General features: G+C 41.4%; 2 protein-coding genes across 5 annotated transcripts in view; one reads left to right on the top strand and one right to left on the bottom strand.

The window, feature by feature from the left end:
- Window positions 1–9,511: 9,511 nt before the first annotated feature.
- Window positions 9,512–11,220, bottom strand: TAS2R38 (taste 2 receptor member 38). The gene is given in 4 exon segments (XM_022579338.3): window positions 9,512–10,213; window positions 10,216–10,349; window positions 10,351–10,537; window positions 10,540–11,220. Coding segments are annotated over 4 exon segments (996 nt in total). The 5' UTR covers window positions 11,084–11,220; the 3' UTR covers window positions 9,512–10,082.
- Window positions 11,221–19,275: 8,055 nt separating this feature from the next.
- The window catches only part of MGAM (maltase-glucoamylase), a 103,116-nt gene continuing 98,852 nt past the window's right edge, over window positions 19,276–23,539 (top strand). For all 4 annotated transcript variants that reach the window (XR_002645360.2, XM_022579303.2, XM_022579320.2 and 1 more), the window contains exon 1: window positions 19,276–19,389. The gene's annotated coding sequence lies outside the window, so the exon portion shown is untranslated. The remainder of the gene's footprint in view (window positions 19,390–23,539) is intronic.

The raw sequence follows: 23,539 nt of genomic DNA, 5'->3' as shown, positions 1-23,539 counted from the left end.
TAATTTAGGCAAAAGTGGTATGTGTTGGCTCATGGCATATAATAAAGGGTTGTACAATGAGACCAAAGCAGGCAAAGGATATAGCTGAACCTCTGGAACATCAAGAACCAAATAAAACTAGGTCTTGCCATATCTACCTCTTGTCTCTGCTCGTTTCCTCTTGTGATAGGAAATATGGCAGGAAGCATAGCCAGGAGAAGCTGCTGTATTTCATGTCTTACAAATTTTTCTTGGATAGAGTTAGAAAAATCCCAAAGGTAAACATTGGTGGGACTAGAAAAGACTCAGCAAATATAGTCAGGGGCAGGATCATGGTAAACATCCTAACTAGGGCATGAGGAGCAGTTACCCCTAGGTGGATGTGGTTGTTCTCAGAAGAAAAAAGGTGCTGGGAAGGCACACACACACACACACACACACACACACACACACACACACACACATCTGGCCTATTCCAACGATTCTCATTACTCCTTGCCCACTTACTGCTGCCAGAAATTTATGGCCTCCAACCTTGCCAACATTTTCCCTCTACCTTTATAACCCAATTAAAAATTTATATTTTCCAGACTAGCTGCTCTTCTGATGACCATATGTCTATTTCTAGTTCTGTCCTCGAATCTGAATTTTAGTCCTTCATTTCCAAGGCTCTACTGGTGTTTTCCAACTAGGTGACATGATGTCAGTCCAGTTGCAATAAGTTCCAAACCACATTTACCATTTTCCACAAACTCAATCCAACTTCCTTTTTCAACTTCTTTATTTCTGTTAGTCATTATATTATATTACAACACGCTCACACACTGAAAGCCTCCTTGATTCTTCCTTCTCTGTCAAACTCCATATCAAGACACTAGTTGATGATGTTTTTCGAAAGCTCTGTTATATCTATTTCAGTTTCTCCATTCCTACTACCCCCATCCTACTCTCAAATCTGTCACTGCAGTTGGAGTGCAAATAGCCCAAAGCCTTCACCTCCTCCCCTTCAAATCAATATTAGAAAACACTATCAGACAAAACTTTGTAAAATCACTGCTATGATCATGTCTCTTCCCTATTTAAGGTTTTGTTATGACTGTTAACATGAAGAAGACTCAGCTCTTGAGCTTGGCTTTACAATCTGACCTTGACCTACCTGTACAGAATATACTATGCTTATTCTCACTTCTACCCCTTTGTTTATGTCATTTCGCTTAAATTGTGATCTGAACTCTGGTCACACATTTTGTTTATGCCAAAAATTGTGACACTGAATTACATACAGCCTCTTGTCACCACTTAAATGTTCCCTATATGATGGTGTGTATTCCCCCAAGTAAATGGAAGATTCTACACTAAACAGAATATGTTTTATTATTCTTTGCATCACCCTTAGATCTTAACGCTGAAATTTCTAAGTTTATTCAACTGCAGCTCCCCTGCTATTCTGCATCTCTCCTTCTCTACCTTTTGCAAGGTATTTCTTGCAAAATGCGTGAGGATAATAAAGTTCAAGGGAGAAACACATTGATAAATTTTTTATTAAGAACACTTTAAGTATGGAGAGTATGCCCTGCTGGTCCTTTTTCCTAGGAGAAGAGAGTAGCTCATTTCTGGACATGGTGCTTAGTGGTGGTCTAGGATCATAGGGGTGTGTGAGACTACTTTTGGGAAAGGTCTGACACTCCACTTATTAAATTAGGAGTTTGAGATTAACATATACACACTACTATATATAAAATAGATAACCAGCAAGCATCTACTGTATAGCACAGGGAACCATACTTAATATTCTGTAATAACCTATAAGGGAAAATAATCTGAAAAAGAATATATATATATAATTGAATATAATATATATATTCAATTATATATATATCACTTTGAATCACTTTGCTGTACACTGAAACTAACACAACATTGTAAATCAGCTATATTTAATTAAAAAATTTTAAAAAGAGAAAAAAAATTTTGTTTGAGAGAGCAAAGAAAAAAAAGAGTTTCTTGAGGGCACTATCCAGAGGAGTCGTATGGAGAAATATGGCTCATAATTTCTCTAATGAAAAATATCAACTCATAGACTGAACAGAATCAGCAAACTCCAGACAGATTTTATAAAAAGAAACTCACACCTAGGCACGTAATGTCAGATTTCTGTAAACTAAATTAAGCATCTTAAAAACAGCTATAGGAAACTAGCACGTGTCTATTAATTCACTGCTCTGAGCCCTCAGCCATTCTCATAGTACCTGAATCAAAAAAAGAAAGCTACCAAGAGATCAAGTGGAATAAAAGCATCAGAAAAGACCTTCAGGGGGGCAAATTACAGCTTTACACTCAGCATCAACAGAGCAGTGTATCCTATATAAAAAAGGAATATTGAAAAGCTTCTACACAGCAAAGGAAACAATCAACACAATGAAAAGGCAACCTACCAACCGGGAGAAAATATTTGCAAACTGTATAGCTCATAAGGGGTTACTATCCTAAACGTTTAAGGAACACACACAACTCAATAGCAAAAAAACAGTTCAGTTAAAAAATGGGGAACGGACTTGAATAGACATTGTTCCAAAGAAGACACACAAGTGTCCAAAAAGTATATGAACAGGTGCTCAAGATCACTAATCATTAGGGAAATTCAAGTCAAAACCACAATGAGATATCACAGCACACCTGTTAGAATGGCTATTATCAAAACAAGAGATAACAAATGCTAATGAAGATGTGGGGAAAAAGATCCTTTGCACACTGTTGATGGGAATGCAAATTGGTGTAGCCACTATGGAAAACAGTATGGAGGTTCCTTGAAAAGTTAAAAATAGGACTACCATATGATCCAGCAATCCTGCTTCTGGGTATATATTCCGAAGGAAATGAAATCAGTATCTCAGAGAGAGGTGGTCGTTTCTATGGTCATTGCAGCATTATTCACAACAACCAAGATGTGGAAACAACCTAAGATGAATGCATAAGGAAGATGGATGTGTGTATACACACACACACACACACACACACACACACATATAATATGGAATATTATTCAGCTGTGAGAAGGAAGGCAAATCTTGCCATTTGCCATTTGCAGCAACATAGATGAACCTAAGGGACATTATATTACTAAATAAAATAAGCCAGACAGAGAAAAACAAGTACTGTATGATCTCACTTATTTTGAAATCTAAAATCATCAAATTCATAGAAACAGAGAGTAGAATGGAGGTTGCCAGGGGATGGGGCATGGGGGAAATGAGGATATGTTGGTCAAAAGGTACAGATTCTCAGTTATAAGCTGAATAAGCTCTTGGGATCTAATGTACAGCATGGTGACTCTATTTAGCAATACTATATTGTATACTTTAAAGTTGTTATGAGAATAAAGATTTAGTATTCTCACTGTAACTATAACAACAACAGCAGCAAAACGGGAATTATGTGAGTAAAGAATGTGTTAACTAATCTTATTGTAGTAAACATTTTGCAATATATATGTGAAATCAAATCATTACATTGTACACTGTAAACTTACAGACATTATACATTAATTATATCTCAATAAAGCTGGGGGGAAATGCAATGTATTGAAATATGTGGGGATGTGGCAAAATGTGTTTAGCAGGAAACTTAAAGCTTTAAATGTTTATATTAGAAAAAAAGACTTAAAATCAATGATCTAATTCTCTAACTTAAGAAGCTAAATCAGGAAGAGAAATTAAATCTAAAAAGTAGAGGAAGGAAATAATAAATAATAAAAAAAATAGGTAGAAGAAAATAAAAGAAATAGAGGAAATAAATGAAACCAAAAGGTGATTTCTTGGAATTATCAATAAATTGATAAATCTCTACCTAGAGTGATGAATTAAAAAGAGATAACAAAAGTTATCTAAATTGGGAATGAAAGAGGGAATAGCAAAGCAGATACTATAGACATTAAGATGATAATAAAGGGATATGATCAAATTTATGGCAATACATTTACAAACTTAGATGAAAGAGACAAATTCCTTTAAAAGCACAACTTACAAAAATAGGCACAAGAAGAAATAGACAATCTTAATAATACTGTATCTATTAAATAAATTGTAATTATTATAATTAAAAAACTTTCTGAATAGGAAATTTCAGGCCCAAATGACTTCTCTAGTGAATGCTATCAAATATTTAAGGAAGGAATAATAGCAATTTTACAAAATCTTAAAGAAAATAAAGACAGAGGAAACATTTCTCAATTTATGTTATGAGGCCAGAATAACCTTGATACCAAACTTAACAAAGATATTTAAAAGAAAAAAAGAAAACTAGAAGTTAGTATTTCTCATGAAAATAGATGCAAAGATTCTTTTTTTTTTTAATTTACAAAAGCAGAGAAAATTTTTATTTATGGTTGAGGTCTGTAGTGCTTTTGGTATTGAATATTAAGAGCAGTAGCAGTTAAAACAGTAACAATGAAGCAAAGCCAAGCAGGAAAATGGAGACTTCAATACCCTTCTCCATGCCTCTCTAAGAGATATGGAACTTTTGCCGAATAGAAACCAGAAAGCCATTTCTGGGTTAAAAAGAAATTACTGCAAAGCTTTATGAGGTGCAGGGTTAGGACAATATTCTAGGTCTCTAGTTAGTACTGTATTTTTCACATTTCAGACCTATACACAAAGAATATAGAATTTTCAGAGACAGAAGTGAATATAATTTGGACCGTTATACCCTCAGTGAAGTGTAGAACCTCTAGACCAACAGGTGCATTTCATTTCAAAAATAGTATTATGGTTTTTCTCTAGGAAAAAAAGAGACTATTACTCAGTTGAAATATAATAATCAATTTCAACTTTTCCAGGAATATACTTCCCCACACAAAGAGAAATGACCCAACAGAAAAGCAGGAAAATTTAGGAAAAATAATGTGATAAATGACAACTAAATACTAGAAATTTAACTAAATGTTTAACACAGCAACCAGCTCTTCAGACCAAAGTCTGAGTGAAATAGTAAGGTCAGAGAAATATTCTTCCAGTCATCATTTGAAGATAAAACTAGATCTAGGGAAATCCACTCATACAAATTCTAATACCAGACTTAAGTAGACCTCGCTTTTAAAAGAATGAGGAAGTGGAAAACAAAACAAAGGAATACAAAATAAATAAAAAGTACCCCATAGGAACTATTAAAATATTCTTTAACATAAAGCAAGCAAACAGCTACTGAGGCACTCATACTTCTCTTCAGAAGTCACTGATGTAATATATCATGTCAACACAACAGAGGGTACAGTAATATTTAACTCAGTCGTTGCTGAAAGGATGTTAAAAATAATTCTTATTCTTTACAAAATATTTTAGAAAACTAGAAATATCAGTGATTCTTTTTAAGTTCAAGGTGGCACATGAGAAATTTGATAAAATATCTCCCTTCTACACAAAACCCATTAAAATGATATATGCATATTTTTTAAATGAACAAATTCTTAGCCACACTCAAGTAAGAGAAAGTTTCATGAACCAGAATTGGAGAAGCATTTCTTTTTTTTTTTTTTTTTAAAGTTTTTATTTTGCCCTTACTCTTTTTTTTTTGTTTAATGTAAATTAATTTATTTACTTATTTTATTTTTGTCCGTGTTGGGTCCTCGTTGCTGTGCACGGGCTTTCTTTTAGTTGCGGTGAGCGGGGGCTACTCTTCGCTGCCGTGCGCGGGCTTCTCTTGGCAGTGGCTTCTCTTTATTGCGGAGCACAGGTTCTAGAGCACAGGGTCAGTAGTTGTGGTGCACGGGCTTAGTTGCTCCGCGGCATGTGGGATCTTCCCGGACCGGGGCACGAACCCGTGTCCCCCGCATCGGCAGGCGGACTCTCAACCACTGCGCCACCAGGGAAGCCCCGGAGAAGCATTTCTTAAAGAGTAAAACAAACTCAAAACCACCACAGAGTCTGCTGCTTTACTATCGTGAAGCGGGAACTAGGGCTGTGTTTCTTGGAAACAAATTCTGATATGTCTCTGCCCAGCAGACAAATCTAAAGCTAAGTCATCTTCAAGGTTAGTATCTGCACAATTGTGAAGCCACTACACTAGGAGAAATTCCTGCCACAGAGTGTGGAAAGAATTCCTGTACAAACAGCTAAGAATGACAAAACTGCTAAGTAACACCAATGTCTTTACGGAAACACAGATAAACTCAACCTCCAAAAGAACATATAACCTAGGAATTAAAGGTCATAATGCAGCCTAGAAAGGATTTTAAAGTAATATTTAATGTTCTCAAAGAGCCAAAGGAGGTAACTTCTTCCAAAAACTAGCTTCAAAGAGTTAGAACCAAACATGATAAAGAACAGGTGCTTATGAAGAAGAACAAAATAAAAATTCTATTAATTAAAAAGTATTTTAATTAAAAAAAAACAAAGGGATTAAAAAATGTGCTAGAAAACAGAGCTGAGAAACTTCCCTGAACATGTCCCAAAATACTGAAAATATTAAAGAAAAGTCAAAGACAAGAATAGGTCCAGAACCTAAATATTCAGCTAAAAGAAGTTTCAGAAGGAAAAAAGAGAGAGAATAGAGGTGAGATAATATTAAAGAAATATGACCAAGAATTTTCCAAAAGTGAAGAAAACATGACTCCTAAGATTAAAGGTTTTTCTGGCTACCAAGCAAGATTGAAAAACAAACAGAAGAACCCCATAACTAGAAACAATAAAATGAAACTTAAGAAAATAATGGAAAGAAATTCACTTCTGAGGAGAAACTTTACATAGAAAAAAATAAACTACAAAGGGATGAGAAATAGAATAACATTAGTAATACTGTTGTTGAGAAGACAAAGTAGCAATATCTTCATATAATTAAGATAAACTTGAATGTAGAATTCTATACTCAGCTAACCTATTTTAGCTAGGCAAACAATTTTAGACATAGAGGACTCATAAAGTTTATAACCGACAGATTCTCTTTGAAAGGGCAAGTAACAAATATAGTCTACCAAGAATAAAAGTTGTTAATAGTACATACTAAGATAGATGCAAAGATTCTTAACAATATGTTAGCAAGTCAAATAGAGCAACATATAAAAATAATACATTATGACTAATTGGGACTTATCCCAGGAATGCAAGACTGATTTAACATGCAAAAGTTTTTCAATATAAATCACTGTGTTAACAAAATAGAGGAGAGAAACCATTCCCTCGTTTCAATGAATTCAACCTCCATTGATAAAAATTCTTAGCATACTAGCAATAAAAATGGCCTTTCTTAATCTGATAAAGGAGATCTATAAGAGATCTACAGCTGATATTATACTCAATGATGAAATAATGTTTTCTTTGTAAGATCAGGAAAGAGACAGAATGTATACTCACATTACTTCTAATCAAGATTGTACTGATGGTTCTAGCCAGTGAAATAAGTTAAATAAAGGCCATAAAGATTGAGAAGGGAGATATAAGTTCTCTTATTTTCTGATGCCATGATTGTTTCAGTATGAAATTTCAAAGAACCTACAATAAACTATTGGCACTATTAAATTCATTTAGGAAAGTGACAGGATACATGGTTAATGTACAAAAATCTTATAAACTAGCAGCAAATAATTAAAATATGAAAATTTAAATACCCCATTTAACATTACTGTATGTAACATTATAAAATATTAAATATCTAGGGATAATTTTATCAAAAGACATGCAAGACCTCCACACTAAAAACTATAAAATATTGCTGAGAGAAATTATAGACAAATAAATGAAGAGCTATATCCTGTTCATAGATTGTTAGACTAAATATTTTTTTCCATTGTAGTTTATTACAAGATATTGAATATAGTTCCCTGTGCTATACTATAGTAGGGCCTTGTTGTTTATCTATTTTATACGTAGTAGTTTGTATTTGCTAATCCCAGACTCCTAATTTATCCCTCCCTGCCCCCTTTCCCCTTTGGTAACCATAAGTTTGTTTTCTATGTCTGTGAGTCTGTTCTGCTTTGTAAATAAGTCATTTGTATCATTTTTTAAGATTCTACATATAAGTGATATCATATGATATTTGTCTTTGTCTGACTTACTTCACTTAGTATGATAATCTCTAGGTCAGTCCATGTTGCTGGAAGTGGATTCTTTCTTATGGCTGAGTAATATTCCATTGTATTTATATATATAACACATCTTATTTGTCCATTCGTCTGTCAGTGGACATTTAGGTTGCTTCCATGTCTTGGCTATTGTAAATAGTGCTGCTATGAACATTGGGGTTCGTGTATCTTTTTGAATTAGAGTTTTCATCTTTTCTGGATATATGTCTGGGAGTGGGATTGCTGGATCATATGGTAACTCTATTTTTAGTTTTTTACAGGCTGAATATTTTATATATATATATATATATATATATTTTAAGAACATACAGACACACAAATGCTGCAGATCAATAAAATTCTACAAAGAAATAATAAAAAGACAACTGAATATTAAAAAAGGGGCAAACAAGTCAAATAGTAGCTTTATAATAGAAGATGTTCAGATGGCCATGGACCATATGAAAAGGTGCTCCATATTACTAGTTGTCAGGGAAATGCAAATTAAAACCACAACGAGATCGAGATACCATTCACCTCCACTAGAATGGCCCAAATTAAAAAAGACTGACAATACCAAATGTGGTGAAAATGTAGAACAACTCTCCTACATTGTTGATGGGAGCATGAAATGCTAGAATCGCTCTGGAAAACTCTAGCAGTTTCTTGTAAAGCTAAATGTACATCAACTTTATGACACAGTAATTCCACTCCTAATGGCCTGGGCATTGAGGTTTTAAAAGCTCCCCGGGCAATTTTAATGTGCAGCCAAGAGTGGGGAGACCACTGTCTTTGAGGAAAACCTAGGACAACTTTGGTGTCCACCAAGGAAAGGAAACCAGAGGAAGGCACAAATTTTGCAGCCATTGGAGGTGGCAAAAAGGGTAACTTGGGAGAACTGAGAGGAGGGAGTGGAGTTATCAAGAACAGGTCCTGGGAGGAGGAAGCAGCACTCAGCAGCACCCACAGCCGGCAGAACCAGGCTGGGCTGGTTTGAAGCCCATAAAGATCTATGTCTGGTATACCTTTCTCTCTGCTGAGCCATTTAGGATGTGATTTGAGGAAAGCCTTCCCGGCTAGATTCCTGTGCAGGCAGGCAGAGAATGCCGGTCTCCACAAATGGGCCTTTTAGCGAGGCTATTTTGGTAGGTTCCCCAACTAGACTGACCGGTGCTTGGTACCAGGCAAAGCACTGTCCTCGTGAGCAAGTGGAGTAGAGCCAGGAGACACACACAGGCTTTGACATCCAGGGCACCCACTGAGCAAGTATCTACCTGTCTTTTTCTCCCACTCTAAAGCAGGTGAATGTACATTTCTGAATCAGTGCATTTTCAGGCAAAATGACCCATCCTCCGGTTCCTGTAGGCGTTTTAATGTAGTACCTCTTGAAGCTGAAGTGATGACATCATTGTTCTTCCAAGTTTGTCTTTTCATATCTATGTTTCCATGAATATTGTGGAGCTTGAGGAGGATAATATAATTGCCATAGTAGTGAATATGTTTAAATATTATATGCTAGCACCTATTCTTTTAAAAAAATATTTATTTATTTGGCTGTGCCAGATCTTAGTTGCGGCTTGCGGGATCTAGTTCCCTGACCAGGGATCGAATCCAGGGCCCCTGCATTGGGAGCACGGAGTCTTAACCACTGGACCACCGGGGAAGTCCCACTAGCACTCATGTTAAGAAATAGCAGTCATGTGAAAAACCAACCCTGCTATCTTGGGATTTAGATACCATTTCATAAGAGGTGATTTCTCATGGTTTGGCTCATACCAAGCACTAGTAAGCTATCGTATACAAAGAATTTACACTGAGTACTTCACTTCTCTATTTTGTTCATTTTATCAAGACACACCTAGACAACCAGTGCCATTCTACTTGCCTAGGCCATGTGTAGAGCTTTAATTATTTTATTCTACTGTGGGTGGGATCATGGATGTAAAGTAGAGAGACTTGGAGTTATACTTTAGAAAAGAAATTGGAATCGGTTTCTGAAGGCTTTGTGAACAATCAGAGGCATAGTTATGAAGAGCCCGTTTCGTGTCCACTCTCAACATAGATCTGGCATCCTGGGATCTGCCTTGCGGTCCGCCCTTACCTTTAGGCTGCTCTGAGCCCGGAGCAGAATGGTCTCCACAGCTCTCTTCAGCTTGGCATTGCCTGAGATCAGGATGACTGTTTGCCCGAGGGGCAGGCTGCCAGTATCCCTGCACAGACCATGACCCCGCTCTTGTTGTGCCACAGCATCAGCAAAGGCACCGAGATGAAGCCAGCGCAGAAGGACACCACATACAGGCAGAAGAAAGAGACGAGACCCGAGTGCTTTGATGTGGGCCTCCAGGCTGGGGTCCCGAGGGTCTCTGGTTTTAGCCCTCCTTGTCCTCATGTGACTCCCCAGGGAGACAATCAGCACCACAGAAGAAACCAGAAAAAGCAAGAAAGAAGGGATGGACCCCAGGCTGCAGAAGAGGAAGGAATGAAAGAAATTGAGTTTTCTCAGTTTCTGAATTGAGTATTGTTATTCATGAGTAGCATGGTTGCAACTGAGAAGTGAGATCTATTGAAAAAGTCCCACAAATAGAGAACAATGCAGACACAGGAGGAAAAAATTGCACCCAGGAGCATCTGGGGGATCTTCCTGGAGATCCAGCTTGCCAAGCGGAGGAGGAAGGTGTGAAAGAAATGGACAGTCTTGGAGCAGTAGAGGAGACTAAGGCAAGTGGTGAGCCAGAGGCCAGCTTGATTTACGAGCATCCAGAGCATGAGGATGGTCTGGTAGCAGAGGCCCAGTGGGTCTTTTATCGACTGGAAGTGAGTAAGCTGGATGGCATCCAGAAAGAGCAGCCCGTGCAGGAAAAGCCAGGTGAGGCTGAGATTCAGTAGGACAAGATCACAGTTGCTCAGTGGCCACCTCCTCACCACGACCCAAAAATCCATCAAGAAAATGAAGGCATTGACCAGGATCCCTACTGCAAACTCCAGGACTGAAAAGAACAGAAATGCATTCCTGACTTTATAGGGCACAGCTACAGTGGCAGTCAGAGTCACCATGGTGTCTCTTCTTACTTGGCTAATCTAAGACTCAAATACCGCCCAGCAGAGAAGGGTAAGTGTACATTCTGAGCCACGACCTTTCCTTCGCAAGACATCCGGCTCTTGCTCTAGAGCTATCCCAGAGTGAGTGCATAAAAAGTTCTGACAGTAAACTTAGAGGGATATTGTTGCTTTAGAATATCTCTTGGATACACACAAAGGCTCATCATAAGAGTAGAAGAGTGATGGTTCTATCTCTTGGGTGATGCAGAAGCTTTGAATAAACCCAGGTGTTTCTGTAACAACAGCCTTCCCAGAGGACCATGGCCTGGCATGAGGGATGCAAATAAGACAAGGTCTTGATTTCCCAAACCCAGTTTCGCATGCCCATCTGGACCCACATGAGTGGAGAGGAGAGCAGGATTTGCTCATGGGTTTTAAGGAGACTGGCAGCAGACAAAGCATATATTCTCTGTGAACTAGGGTTTGAGATGGTGCCTCTTTCCATTTGCATGCCTTCTATCACCCCTGAGGGTGACTGATCATAGACTATGTTTTTAATATGGACAAGTGCATGGTTCCTCCCCTGTATGACTAGTGTGACCGCCATTGCCAAAGATTTCATTCAACCATCATTATTATGCCAGGTACTGTGCTTGGCAAGAGGAGTATTAACATGAACAAGGCCAGCATCTTGCTATGAAGGGGTAGGGGGTGGGTATCTGGCCTGGATCATTGCCGAAGCCTTACAACTGCTCTGTCTGCTTCCCATCCCACCACCCACACCCCACTTACTACAAAGCGGCAATAGTGATCCTGTTAACATATAACTAAGATCATGTCATTGCTCTGTTCAAACCTTTCAGGGCCCCCCATCTCCTTCACCGTATCAGCCAAGTTTTCACAGTGGCCTAGAGGGTCCTGCGTACATAATCAGGGCCTCTGTTCTTTCTCAGATGTCCTCCTCTGAAGGGCGCTCTGGGTTCAGAGTGTGGGCTCTAGAGCCAGGCTCTTTCAGGTCAAGGCCTGGCTCTGCTGCTTCCTCTCTGTGAGAACTTGGCAAGTGATTGAACCCTCTTCGCTCATCTCATATGAGGTAGAGATGACGAACAAAATAATACCTACCTCAGAGGGTTGGGAGGATGACCTGAATTGACACATGTAACATGACTGGGATTGTGCTTGGCACATGATGTCCAACCAATAAATGCTAGTTATAGAACTATCATATGAGCCAGCAGTTCCTCTTCTGGGTATATATCCAAAGGGAATGCAAAAGGATCTCAAAGATGTGTCCTCATTCCCATGTTCATTGCAGCATTATTCACAATAGCCAAGATATGGCAACAACCCAAGGGTCCATTAATGGATGAATGGATACGGTGGAATATTATTCAGGCATGAGAAAAAGGGAGCCCTGTGATTTGCGACAACATGGATGGACCATGAGGACATTGTGCGAAGTGAAATAAGCCGGACAGAGAAAGACAAATAGTGTGTGGTATCACTTCTACTGTACGTGGAATACGAGAAAAAGAGTCGAACATAGAAACAAAGAGTAAAACAGTGATTGCCAGTGGTTGGGAGGTGGGAGAAATAAGGAAAGGTTGGTAAAAGGGTACAAATAAAGTCTGAGGATCCAGTGTATAACATACAATGTATAACACTGAATTGTATAAATAACATTTGCTTAGAGAGTAAAACTTAAATGTTCTCACCAAATATATATAGGTTTCACATGTAAGTGAAAACATACAATATTGGTTGCTCTCTGACTTATTTCGCTAAGCAGAATACTCTCCAGGTCCATCTATGTTGTTGCAAATGGCAAAATTTCACTCTTTTTTATGGCTGAGTAGTATTTCACACACTCTCTCTCCCTCTCTCTCTCTCTCTCTCTCTCTCTCTCTATATATATATATATATATGTATATATATACACACACACACACACACACATCACATCTTCTTTATCCATTCATGTGTTGATGGGCACTTAGGTTGCTTTCATATCTTGGCTATTGTAAGAAAGTATGTACATTTCTGAGAACAAAGTGAGCTTCCTGTTTGAACATCACTGAGCTGAGATTCCTCAGTCCCTGCAACCTCACTCTCCCTCACCTACTTAATTATCTAGATGCAAAGCAAAGGCGTGGAGGGGGAGAGACAGCAGGGAAGTCCCATGAGGCCTTGAGAAAGGAATTGTGAAGAAATGGCAGTTTATATGTGAAAGAGTGTATTCCTCAGGGAGAGAGATCATTTTAATTTAGATGGGAAAGTACGGCTAAACGACTTGAGATAAGAGAGGTAACTGAAAGAAACAATTTAATGTTAACGGGACAGACAGCTGACAGGAAACGGATGACTGGGATGGTGTTGTTCTGAAGTAGGGCCATGGTGACGATGGAGGATATTGCCCCCAGGAAGGTGCCAGGGTAGGAAGGAGCCCTGTGCTCTGACGGGTGAGACGAGGCCAGTGCTGCCTTGTAGCAGGTGAGACTGGAGGGGCTGGGCTCCTGACCAAGACTGTTTCTTTCACTTCTGTGAGAATTATAATATAAAGTGATCCATGATTGGCTTCTTCTCGTCTGGCACCTGCCCCCATTCCTACCTAGGGACTGGCTTCAGTTCTTACCCTGTGGTTAGACAGTTATGGAGGTGATCTTGGGTGGCCTCGGCCTGCAGTGGCTTGAAGCAAGGTCTCAGTTCCCTGACCAGAGATTGAAGTCAGGCCACAGCAGTGAGAGCGCTGAATCCTAGCCACTAGACCATGAGGGCCAGTGGCCAGTGAGAAGTCCCTGGCTTGTCTGCTTTGTAGAAATAAATTTCAGCAAAGAAATGGAAAGTAGTGAAACAAGTAAAGTGTTTATTAGGAGGAAAAAAGTACCTGTGAATAGGCGCACACGGGCTGGCTCAGAGAGAGAGTCGCACCTCCGTGGTGGTTTGAATCACTTATGTGGGCATTTCTTCTGGGTTTCCTCTGGCCAATCATCTCGCTTTGCCTGGCTCTGAGTCCGTATTTGGTTTAACTCCGGGTCCTCCCCTGTGTGCCTGTGCATCTCTTAGCCAAGATGGATTCCAGCACAGAGGCCTATGGGAAGGTTGACACCACCTATTATGGGGTGGCGCCCCCTCCCTTTTTGGCCCCCGAGGAGCCTTTCTGCTCCTGTGTAGTTGGGTAAGTCTCCTTGACCTCAAGAATGGAAATATGTAGTCTCTTTATCTTTTATCTGGGCGGCACTCAGGTCCTCCCTGCCCCTGCCATAATCTTTATCTTGGAGTATCTGTCCACAGGGGACAGACTCCAGCTGCTCAGCCTGGGGCCTGTCTATCTCCTGCCTCAGAGGGTTGTCTGAGACCAGTGGGAAAGAACAGCAACAGAAAGTTGCTCTTAGGAAGCATGGCACCTGCGGATGAGTCTTGTGTCTCCGAACTCCCCAGATAATCGAACTGAAGAGTCATGTAATCCCTCCCATTTTCCCAAGTCAAAGCCAGCTTGGGATCCAGAATCTTCCTGTCATTACTCAACAGCTGCCACGAGGTGGCGCCAGACCACTGTGAGACCTGGAATTCCTGGCCTGCTCTCCGTGCAGGCTCACCCCAGTCATTGATTTACTCTTGCAATAATGTGACGCGTATGTCACAGAAGTGAAATTTTAGACACCATTTATCATGCTATGGCAGGCTGAATGTCCTTTAATCTCAGAGTTGCTGTGTGAAGAGTGTAGTGATACTTCCATTTTACTGATGACAAAGTGGAGTTTCAGGAGGGTTAGTTAGATATCTTGGCCAAGGTTACTAAGTGAGGAGTTAGAATGTTGATGCTTTTAGATGGCATGTAGCCAAGAGTCCCGGGAATTCACAAATCCAGCTCTGCCAATCACTCCGATTACATGAGAGGAGCAGCAGGGAAATGGGGTGTAGGGCGTGTGTTACTTTATTGAAAGCTAGACCAGCGTCTGAAAGCTCCCAAGGTGGAACTCTGGTACAACTTGGTTTGGAGCATGCAGCAGACCTAGGCAGAATCCACGCATCCAACTTGCCATTCTGTTCATGGTAGTTATTGCTAATTGCCTGCAGACTATTAGTTCTCTCCTTTTCATTGCCAACAGAACCCCTGTGTTATTGGGTATGTCAATATTAACTAAAAATAAACTGCATTTCCCATCTTTCTTTCAGATAAGAGTAGCCAGTGAGACACAAGAAGAAGACATTGGATGGGATTTTTTAGAAAGCCCTTGCCTCCTTTTCTTCTTTCTGTGCCTGAACTAAGATGTTATGGTTGGAGCTCCAACCATGAGCGAAAAGCCAAGAGAATCTCAATCCTAAGTTTTTGAGTTTGTGAAACCACACCAGTGACTACTGTGCTCCAGAGAGAGCAGAGAAAGTGAGAAAGGTAATATCTTTCTGTCTTTAAGTCACAATGCTTGGGCCACTGTGACTGGAAGCTGAACGCAATGACTAACTGATAACTTGCCTGTGAGAAGGGCTCTGAGTCCATTTGCCCATCTGGGGATGTGAAGCGAGGAAGTGGACCATTGAGGGAAAGGCAGCCTGCCCTGTGTCTAGGTTCGTTTGTCACGAAGAGGCAGAAAACAGGAAGCGCAAGAGAGGAAACAAAAGGAAGGACGTCTCTGCTTCCTGCATTTAAAGCATATCCTGTCCATTTTGAACTGTCAGAGGGAGGAGGGCAGAGAGGTCACGCCAGGGGAGATGAGGGTAAAGATGGTCTCACACAGCTTATTTCTGTTGCTCTACCTTTCAGTTTTGCTCTTGCTACTAACCGATCCTGCTGCAGATTCTCTGCGTTCCATTCAGAAGGAGAATCTGGGTTGTCTGGTGCTCACACGGCGGGCGGTGTCTGGAGATGCCAGTCAGTTGAAGGACTGGCTGTCTTGGGTTAGTGCCCGGCCCAGGTCCAGTCAGCACAGGTGCCAGCATGGAGTCTTGTGATTAGGGACATACTTGGGTCACTTTCCCCAGCAGGGACCTGTGGGTAGGGATTGCTTTAGAAGGTGCTCAGGCCCCTTTCTGAGCTTTATTTTGTCCACTAATATGAATTATGGAAGAGGAGGTTTTAAGTAAAAGCTGATAGAGCTGTGAGACGCTGGATGACATCAGCCCTGTTCTGTTTCTCTGTAATGGCGAAAGGAAGAGAGCACGGAGCAGCAGTGACACTTCGAGGGTCACTGTCTAGCAGAGACAAGGGAGATGGTGTGACACGGAGATTCCCAGAGAGCAGATGGTGAGGGAGTGTGTGGGGGAGAGAGGGCAAGCCAGAGAAGAGGGCAACAACAACAGCCAGAGCCTGTGTGTGGCTGTGAGACATTATTGGCGCCCTTAAGACATTCCCTATGGCTTTCTTTTCACAGTTTCCCCTGGGGTGGGGACCTGCGGGAAGCAGGCTCACAGGAAAATTTCTGTAAATTCAGTGTTTTATGTTGAAAAAAATTATGCATGCCATTACTTTATACTGCCATATTTTTCATAATTCCAAATATTGATTCAAATTGCCTATTCCTCTCCAAGGACTTTGACTAAAGTTGATTTTCCAAGAAGATGTGTTATGTACCTCTCAGTGTGTCACCACATACCCCTAGATTACATGTATTCCTGAACTAAAAGGCACAATTCTATAGGGAGGCCATATAATTCAGAGGGACTTGGTGGGGATTTGAAGGTCCTACAATTGCAAGTGGTTGTAGAAGTCAGCAAAGTGTTGACAATATGTTGCTTGTAGGTTGGACTGGAGTAGTTAGAAATTTCTGTTGAAAGCATTTACACTGGACAGAGGGAGACAATGAGAGCCTGCCATAGCAGGGCCATCAGAGACTATTTGGTTGCCAGGTATAGAAACTCACAGTACATGGCTGCAGGAAGGGATGCTGGTGATGGTGATGCTGGTGATGGTGATGCTGGTGGTGGTGGTGGTGGTGATGGTGATGGTGGTGATGGTGATGGTGGTGGTGATGATGGTGGTAGTGATGGTGGCGGTGGTAATGGTGGTGATGGTGGTGATGGTGGCGGTGGTGATGGTGATGGTGGTGGTGATAATGGTGGTGGTGGTGGTGATAATGGTGGTGGTGGTGGTGGTGATGGTGGTGATGGTGGTATTGATGGTGATAATGGTGATGGTGATGGTGGTGATGATGGTGGTGGTGGTGGTGGTAATGGTGGTGATGGTGGTGGTGGTGGTTATGGTGGTGGTGGTGGTGATGGTGATGGTGGTGGTGATGATGGTGGTAGTGATGGTGGCGGTGGTAATGGTGGTGATGATGGTGGTGATGGTGATGGTGGTGGTGGTGGTGGTGGTGGTGGTGATGGTGGTGGTGGTGGTGATGGTGGTGGTGGTGGTGATGGTGGTGATGGTGGTGGTGATGATGGTGGTAGTGATGGTGGCGGTGGTAATGGTGGTGATGATGGTGGTGATGGTGATGGTGGTGGTGGTGGTGGTGGTGGTGGTGGTGATGGTGGTGATGGTGGTGGTGGTGATGGTGATAATGGTGGTATTGATGGTGATAATGGTGATGGTGATGGTGGTGATGATGGTGGTGGTGGTGGTGGTAATGGTGGTGGTGGTGATGGTGGTGATGGTGATAATGGTGGTATTGATGGTGATAATGGTGATGGTGATGGTGGTGATGGTGGTGATGATGGTGGTGGTGGTGGTAATGGTGGTGATGGTGGTGGTGATGGTGATAATGGTGATGGTGGTGGTGGTGATGATGGTGGTGGTGGTGGTAATGGTGGTGATGGTGGTGGTGGTGGTGATGGTGGTGATGGTGGTGGTGGTGGTGATGGTGGTGATGATGGTGGTAGTGATGGTGGCGGTGGTAATGGTGGTGATGATGGTGGTGATGGTGGCGGTGGTGATGGTGATAATGGTGGTGGTGGTGGTGATAATGGTGGTGGTGGTGGTGATGGTGGTGGTGATGGTGGTGATGGTGGTGGTGGTGATGGTGATAATGGTGGTGGTGGTGATAATGGTGGTGGTGGTGGTGGTGATGGTGGTGATGGTGGTGGTGATGGTGGTGGTGGTGGTGATGGTGATAATGGTGGTATTGATGGTGATAATGGTGATGGTGATGGCGGTGATGGTGGTGGTGGTGATGATGGTGGTGATGATGGTGGTTAGTAGTAGAAGCAGTGGTGGTAGTAATTGTAGAAGTAGTATTTTGGTGAAGAAGCAGGAGAATCACCTGAAATTCTGTTGTGTATTGGTCTTAACAGAAATAGGAAAAATACTGGTAGCTAGTTTCTTTACTTTTTCTTCTTTGGGTTTGAATAATCTCTTACTCCTGCTTCTTTCCATATGTCTATCCTGTTCTCCTTTGGGGAAACAGGTATTTTCAGTAAAACCTTAATTTCTGCCTCTCAGTAACATGACATGATCCCACAGCCTGAATATGATTCAGACTCTGTGTCTCAAATCCTAATTTCCGGGAGAGAGAATCCAATTGGACCAGGTTGGATCAGCTGTACAGTGCTGGTCCAGTCAGCTGTAACTGGTGAGTTAGGACTGTATTGGGGTCCCTTACAGGATTGGGCCGGTTCCCTGGACGTGGGGTAGGGGAGCCATGGAGGAAATGGTAGAAATCTCTAGGACAAGCTTTGGACTTAAGAGAAGTATCCATCTGTGAGGGGAGGATGGTAGAATTTGATAACGGATGGGATCTGAGCTTTCCTCTTTGGGATACGTGGTGGAGAGTGAACTTTGAATCTGTTGAATGAATGAACAAGTACTTAGTCTGAAAAAGCAATTTCTGGATTTACCGACTTCAGACTCTGTGAACGCTGGGTTACTAGATTGAAACTAAGTTAGCACTAGTTCGACTTGGCCAGTATTTGAGTGACCTTTAGCAAATCATTTTTCTTAGTTTGTTTCCTCATTATACATGGGGATTAAAAATTCCTGCTCTATTTCTTTGTGTGATCAGAGAGATAATACAGATTAAAGTGCTCTGAAAACTGCAATGTATTATACAGATATAAAGTTTTATTACTAACAGGTGAATACTAAGTAATATATTATTCCTAATAACTCTCTCCTTGGACTCACACCGGTGTCTGCACGTATTCCTGTCTGTGGGGGTGAGGTAGGAAAGGGTGAAAGGTCGTGTAAAACTGCTGAATAATAGGTATTTCATAAGAGAAGGAAATGTTGTAATGCCCAGTATAAGTCTCTTTTATTTTCACCTTTCTTTGAACATTTCTGGGCAGGGAAATTACTCTCTAAGCAACTTCTCCGTTGCCAGATAGCGTCTGATGTGAAGAGCTTATTTTGGGAATGAAAGAAGGAACTCGGTTGCGATAAAAAGAAAGAGGTACAATTTATACAATTTTGTAGGCTGTGGAGGCTGTGAAAGATGCTTTGTGACAAGAAGGTGTGGAGATGGCATGTGCTTGGGAGTGGTGGGGTGGGGAGAGATGGGGGAAGAAGGAATGTTAAGGAGCCATGGAGAACAAAGTCATGGGCTGGGCTGCTTTTCCCCCTCAGCCTGTGGTTCCCCGTGGGAGGCACTGATGCTCAGCACTTGTCTGTCGGTGGTCCATGGATGCAAGAGAACACCTCCTCCGGCCCAGGCTAGTGAGGCTCTTCCTGGGGGTGGATGAACTGAAGGAGGAGTTGTTAACAGAATTTAAGCTAATGCGACCGCTTGCTGGGTTTTATTTGACTTTATTTTCAGAAAAGACAAGTTAGGGAGGGACTGGGAAAACGACACTGGATATCAGGGACTTATTATCTCAGCTTAGGCACAAACTAATATATGTCACACATATTCTCACCCCTAATGTACAGAGAGGGCAATTGAGCTTCAGAGCATTGAAATGACTGCCCAAGGTCTGTGGAAAGTAAGCAGAGAATCCAATATTCAGACCCCAGCTAGTTTGTTTCCAAACCCCATGCTCTTTCTATGACACCATGCAGGGGACTACTAAATCACCAGCTGAAGACTTAACATGGAAACAGTGTCCAAGAGATGATTTAACTTGACTTCAGTGTTACATCTACCTGTTTCAGATTTTAATAAGCTTATTTAGGAATACTTTCAGGATTATCTAACCCACCCACAGTCCATTGCTGGTAAAATCCAGACCGATGAATATCTTTTCATAAGGATTTTATTCCAAGAAGGGAGAATCCATTGCCATGTTCAATGCTAGGAGGATGGAGAACACACACTGGGGCCCAGCTGTCCCTTCTCCACTCAGGAGGTCAGAATAGGCTCCTCACGTGGGTCTGACTTTGGGGAGACTCTGAGGGAACTCAGCCAGCAGGGACTTGATGAGAGGCTAGCTTTCCCCTGAGCACTTTGGGGTATGTTCACCCATAAGACAGAACACTATTCTTGAATGTACTATTAACTTCAGTAGTTCAGAAAAGAGGAAACGTCAATGTGAATTGAGTGTTTGGAGAAAATTTCATGACCAAGTGGATTTTAAACTTGGCTTTGCAATAGGAGAGGGGTTTTCACAGAAAACAGAGGACAAGAGGATGTAGACACAGCCCTGGTGGAGGGCTGCCCTCAGGCAAAAATGCAGAAACAGCCATGAGCCAAGTTGACTGGTGCATAGTGAAAAACACTGGAGTAGTGGAGTCAAAATGACAGTGAGGGCCTTAAAGAGAGAAAAGTGCGATTTATCGTGAGAACTAGACCATGGCTATTTTAGGTTTTAGAAGAGAAGCCTGAATAAAGTTTTGTTTTGGGAAAGTTGCACAGGGAGAGACGGGTGTTCTTGCCCAGGATTGACTGTGATCCACTGACTCTTTGGTCTTCAGGGAATGCCCATGGAGGATCTCAGGGTGGCAGAGTTCCATACTTTTGGGCCACTCCAGTGGACATGCAGCTTGTACAGCTCTCAGTGTTCCCTATGGATATGTCTTGTTCTGTTTGGAGGTGTGGGAAGAAGTAATATTCTGAGTAAAGACTCACAGAGACAGATAATCCTGCACGTTGAGTCCTAGGCAGAGAAATCCTAGGCTCAGAAATCTATTTCATGTTTATGACAGCCTGTGATGGGTCCCTGTTGCTGGTGGAAGTCTTCTTGTTAACAGAATCTCGGTGATGCGGCGACTCTAGGGTACTTTTCCAATAATGTTCCTGACTTTCCCACAACTGTCTTCCCTCGTCTTTCTGCTGCAGTTTCTGAAGCAGGTCCCATTCTTTCTTACTTCTGTGCCTTGCTTATGCTGATCCCTTAGCCCCCAAAATCTTAACGTCTCTCCTCCTTTCCCACTCCCATCTATCTTGGCCTTTAATTTCTTTCTTTCCTGTCCCTCCCCAATGGGAGTGTTCTTTTTCCAATGACATTTGTCAGTGCTGCCTTGTCTTTTGTAGCGTAGCCGTTTGACTTCTTACATGCTCTTGGCTGTGAGGTTATGGAGGCAGCACTCACGTTTGTGTTCCAGCGTAGGCTCGACCAGACTGCCTGCGCTTGCGTTCTGGTTTCACCTCTTGTTAGTTACACAGCCTTTGGGAAGTCGCTCTTTGTGCCTCAGGGTTCTCAGCTGTAAAACTGGGGTGATAACAGTCACTGCCTCGTAGTGTAATTATGAGGAGAAATTGAAATCATGCCTGTGACTTATTTAACATAATGCATGGGCCATATCAGTGTTCCATAAATATTGCTGTCATTGCTATTCTGATAGCTGCTTGTTTATAGCACACGTATAATAACTAAACATTGAATTGACTTGTGTTTAGGAAGTGGTTATCGTATTTTCAGGGGTTGGAAGGAGGGAGGAGGCCCCCGAACTCCTGCATGATCCAGACATGGGGCCACGGGGTCTGGGGAAGGGGCTTGGCTGGAGAGTTCTGAGGAGGAGGGTTTGTCCTCACATTACTGGCTCTCATAGTTGCATGGCCCCCATGGCTCCCGGACAGACATGTTTTCCTGACCTCCTCAGGCTCAAGTAAGGCTGTGTCACCAGGGTCACAAACCACTCTCAGCATCACAGTTCTGTACATTGGTCTGTCCTGAATCATCTCTTTTTTAAATCCAGTGGCTACACTTTTCAAAAGCTCTAGTCAGGCAACATCATAGAGTCAGTGAGTAGTACAGGGCCTTGGGCAAAGTATATAGCTGCCAAAAATTTTTCCCTTTTAAATGTTAACACGCACGTACTACATTCCATTATTAGACTAATGCAAACCTCACAAAATTGCTAGGTCCGAGGCTCCCCCTCTGTAAAATGAGGGGGCTGTATGTGGTGGTCTTTGAAATTTGTTCGGGCTTATACTAAACGGTCTGCGTGGGCTCTGATGCAGAGTGGACAAGTATCCGCATGGCAGTTCAGACCCTTGCAGCTGTCAGGCCGTTGTGAATACTGATGAGATAATGTGGGCAAAAGGCGTCAGTACCCAACAGGCCTCCGTACACCTTAGTTTTCCTTTGCTTCCTCTTTTAGTTCAAAATTCTTTGTCATTGTGATGCCAAACAAACGCAGTAGATCAGACCTGGTCTGCAGGTCTTACTGGTTCCCAACATTTCTTTTTTTTCTTTTTCGTTTTATATTGGAGTACAGTTGGTTAACAATGTTGTGTTAGTTTCAGGTGTACAGCAAAGTGATTCAGTTATGTATATACATGTACCTATTCTTTTTCAAATTCTTTCCCCAATTAGGTTGTTACAGAATATTGAGTAGGGTTCCCTGTGCTATACAGTAGGTCCTTGTTGGTTATCCATTTTAAATATAGCAGTGTGTCCATGTCAATCGCGAACTCCCTTTTTATTTATTTGTTTAATTTTTTTATTGGAGTATAATTGCTTTGCAATGTTGTGTTAGTTTCTGCTGTACAATGAAGTGAATCAGCTCTATGTATACCTATGTCTCCTCCCTCTTGGACCTCCCTCCCACTGCACCCCCCCCAGTCCCACCCATTTAGGTCATCACAGAGCACTGAGATGAGCTTCCTTCTCTGTTGGTCGATGAAATGAGAAAAATAAGGACAAGAAAGTGAACTTTTCAAAAAGATAAATTCATTCCATTTTAATAGTCTGTGTCCACAATGAAATAATGATAATAGATCATTATTTATTTAGTTATTTGTTTAGTTTTTCTCAGTGATACACAGGTTATAAATTTAGGTCCCTTGGCCTAAGTTTTTCTTGAATTTTCACTGATCCATAAAAGCAAATGACCAGGAATAACAGTAGTTGAGCAGAGCTTTTAAAATGATCCGTGGTAAAAAATCAGGTTTTTGTAAAAACAAAAATTTCCATTATGTCACAGACTGAGACTTTTGTAAATTTAACATAAAAATAAATTACTAGAAAGAGAAAATTTTAAAACATATATATACACAAACACAAACTCCAGTTTTTAATTATTAGGGTCAGTGGACATAAGTTACCATGACAAGTGGCAATAGAAGCTTCTAAATATTTATCCTCAATTTTGGTACTTATTTCCTTGGGACTGGCAATAATGGGTTCATGGATTACTGGCATCACTTGGAGTGGCACCCAGGC

Source organism: Delphinapterus leucas, chromosome 9, assembly GCF_059928025.1.
Source record: "Delphinapterus leucas isolate spDelLeu-1000000601 "Yukka" chromosome 9, BTC_Dleu_Yukka2, whole genome shotgun sequence".
NCBI lineage: Eukaryota > Metazoa > Chordata > Mammalia > Artiodactyla > Monodontidae > Delphinapterus > Delphinapterus leucas.
The sequence above is the reverse complement of the archived record's forward strand: the minus strand, read 5'-3'. Positions and strand labels throughout refer to the sequence as shown.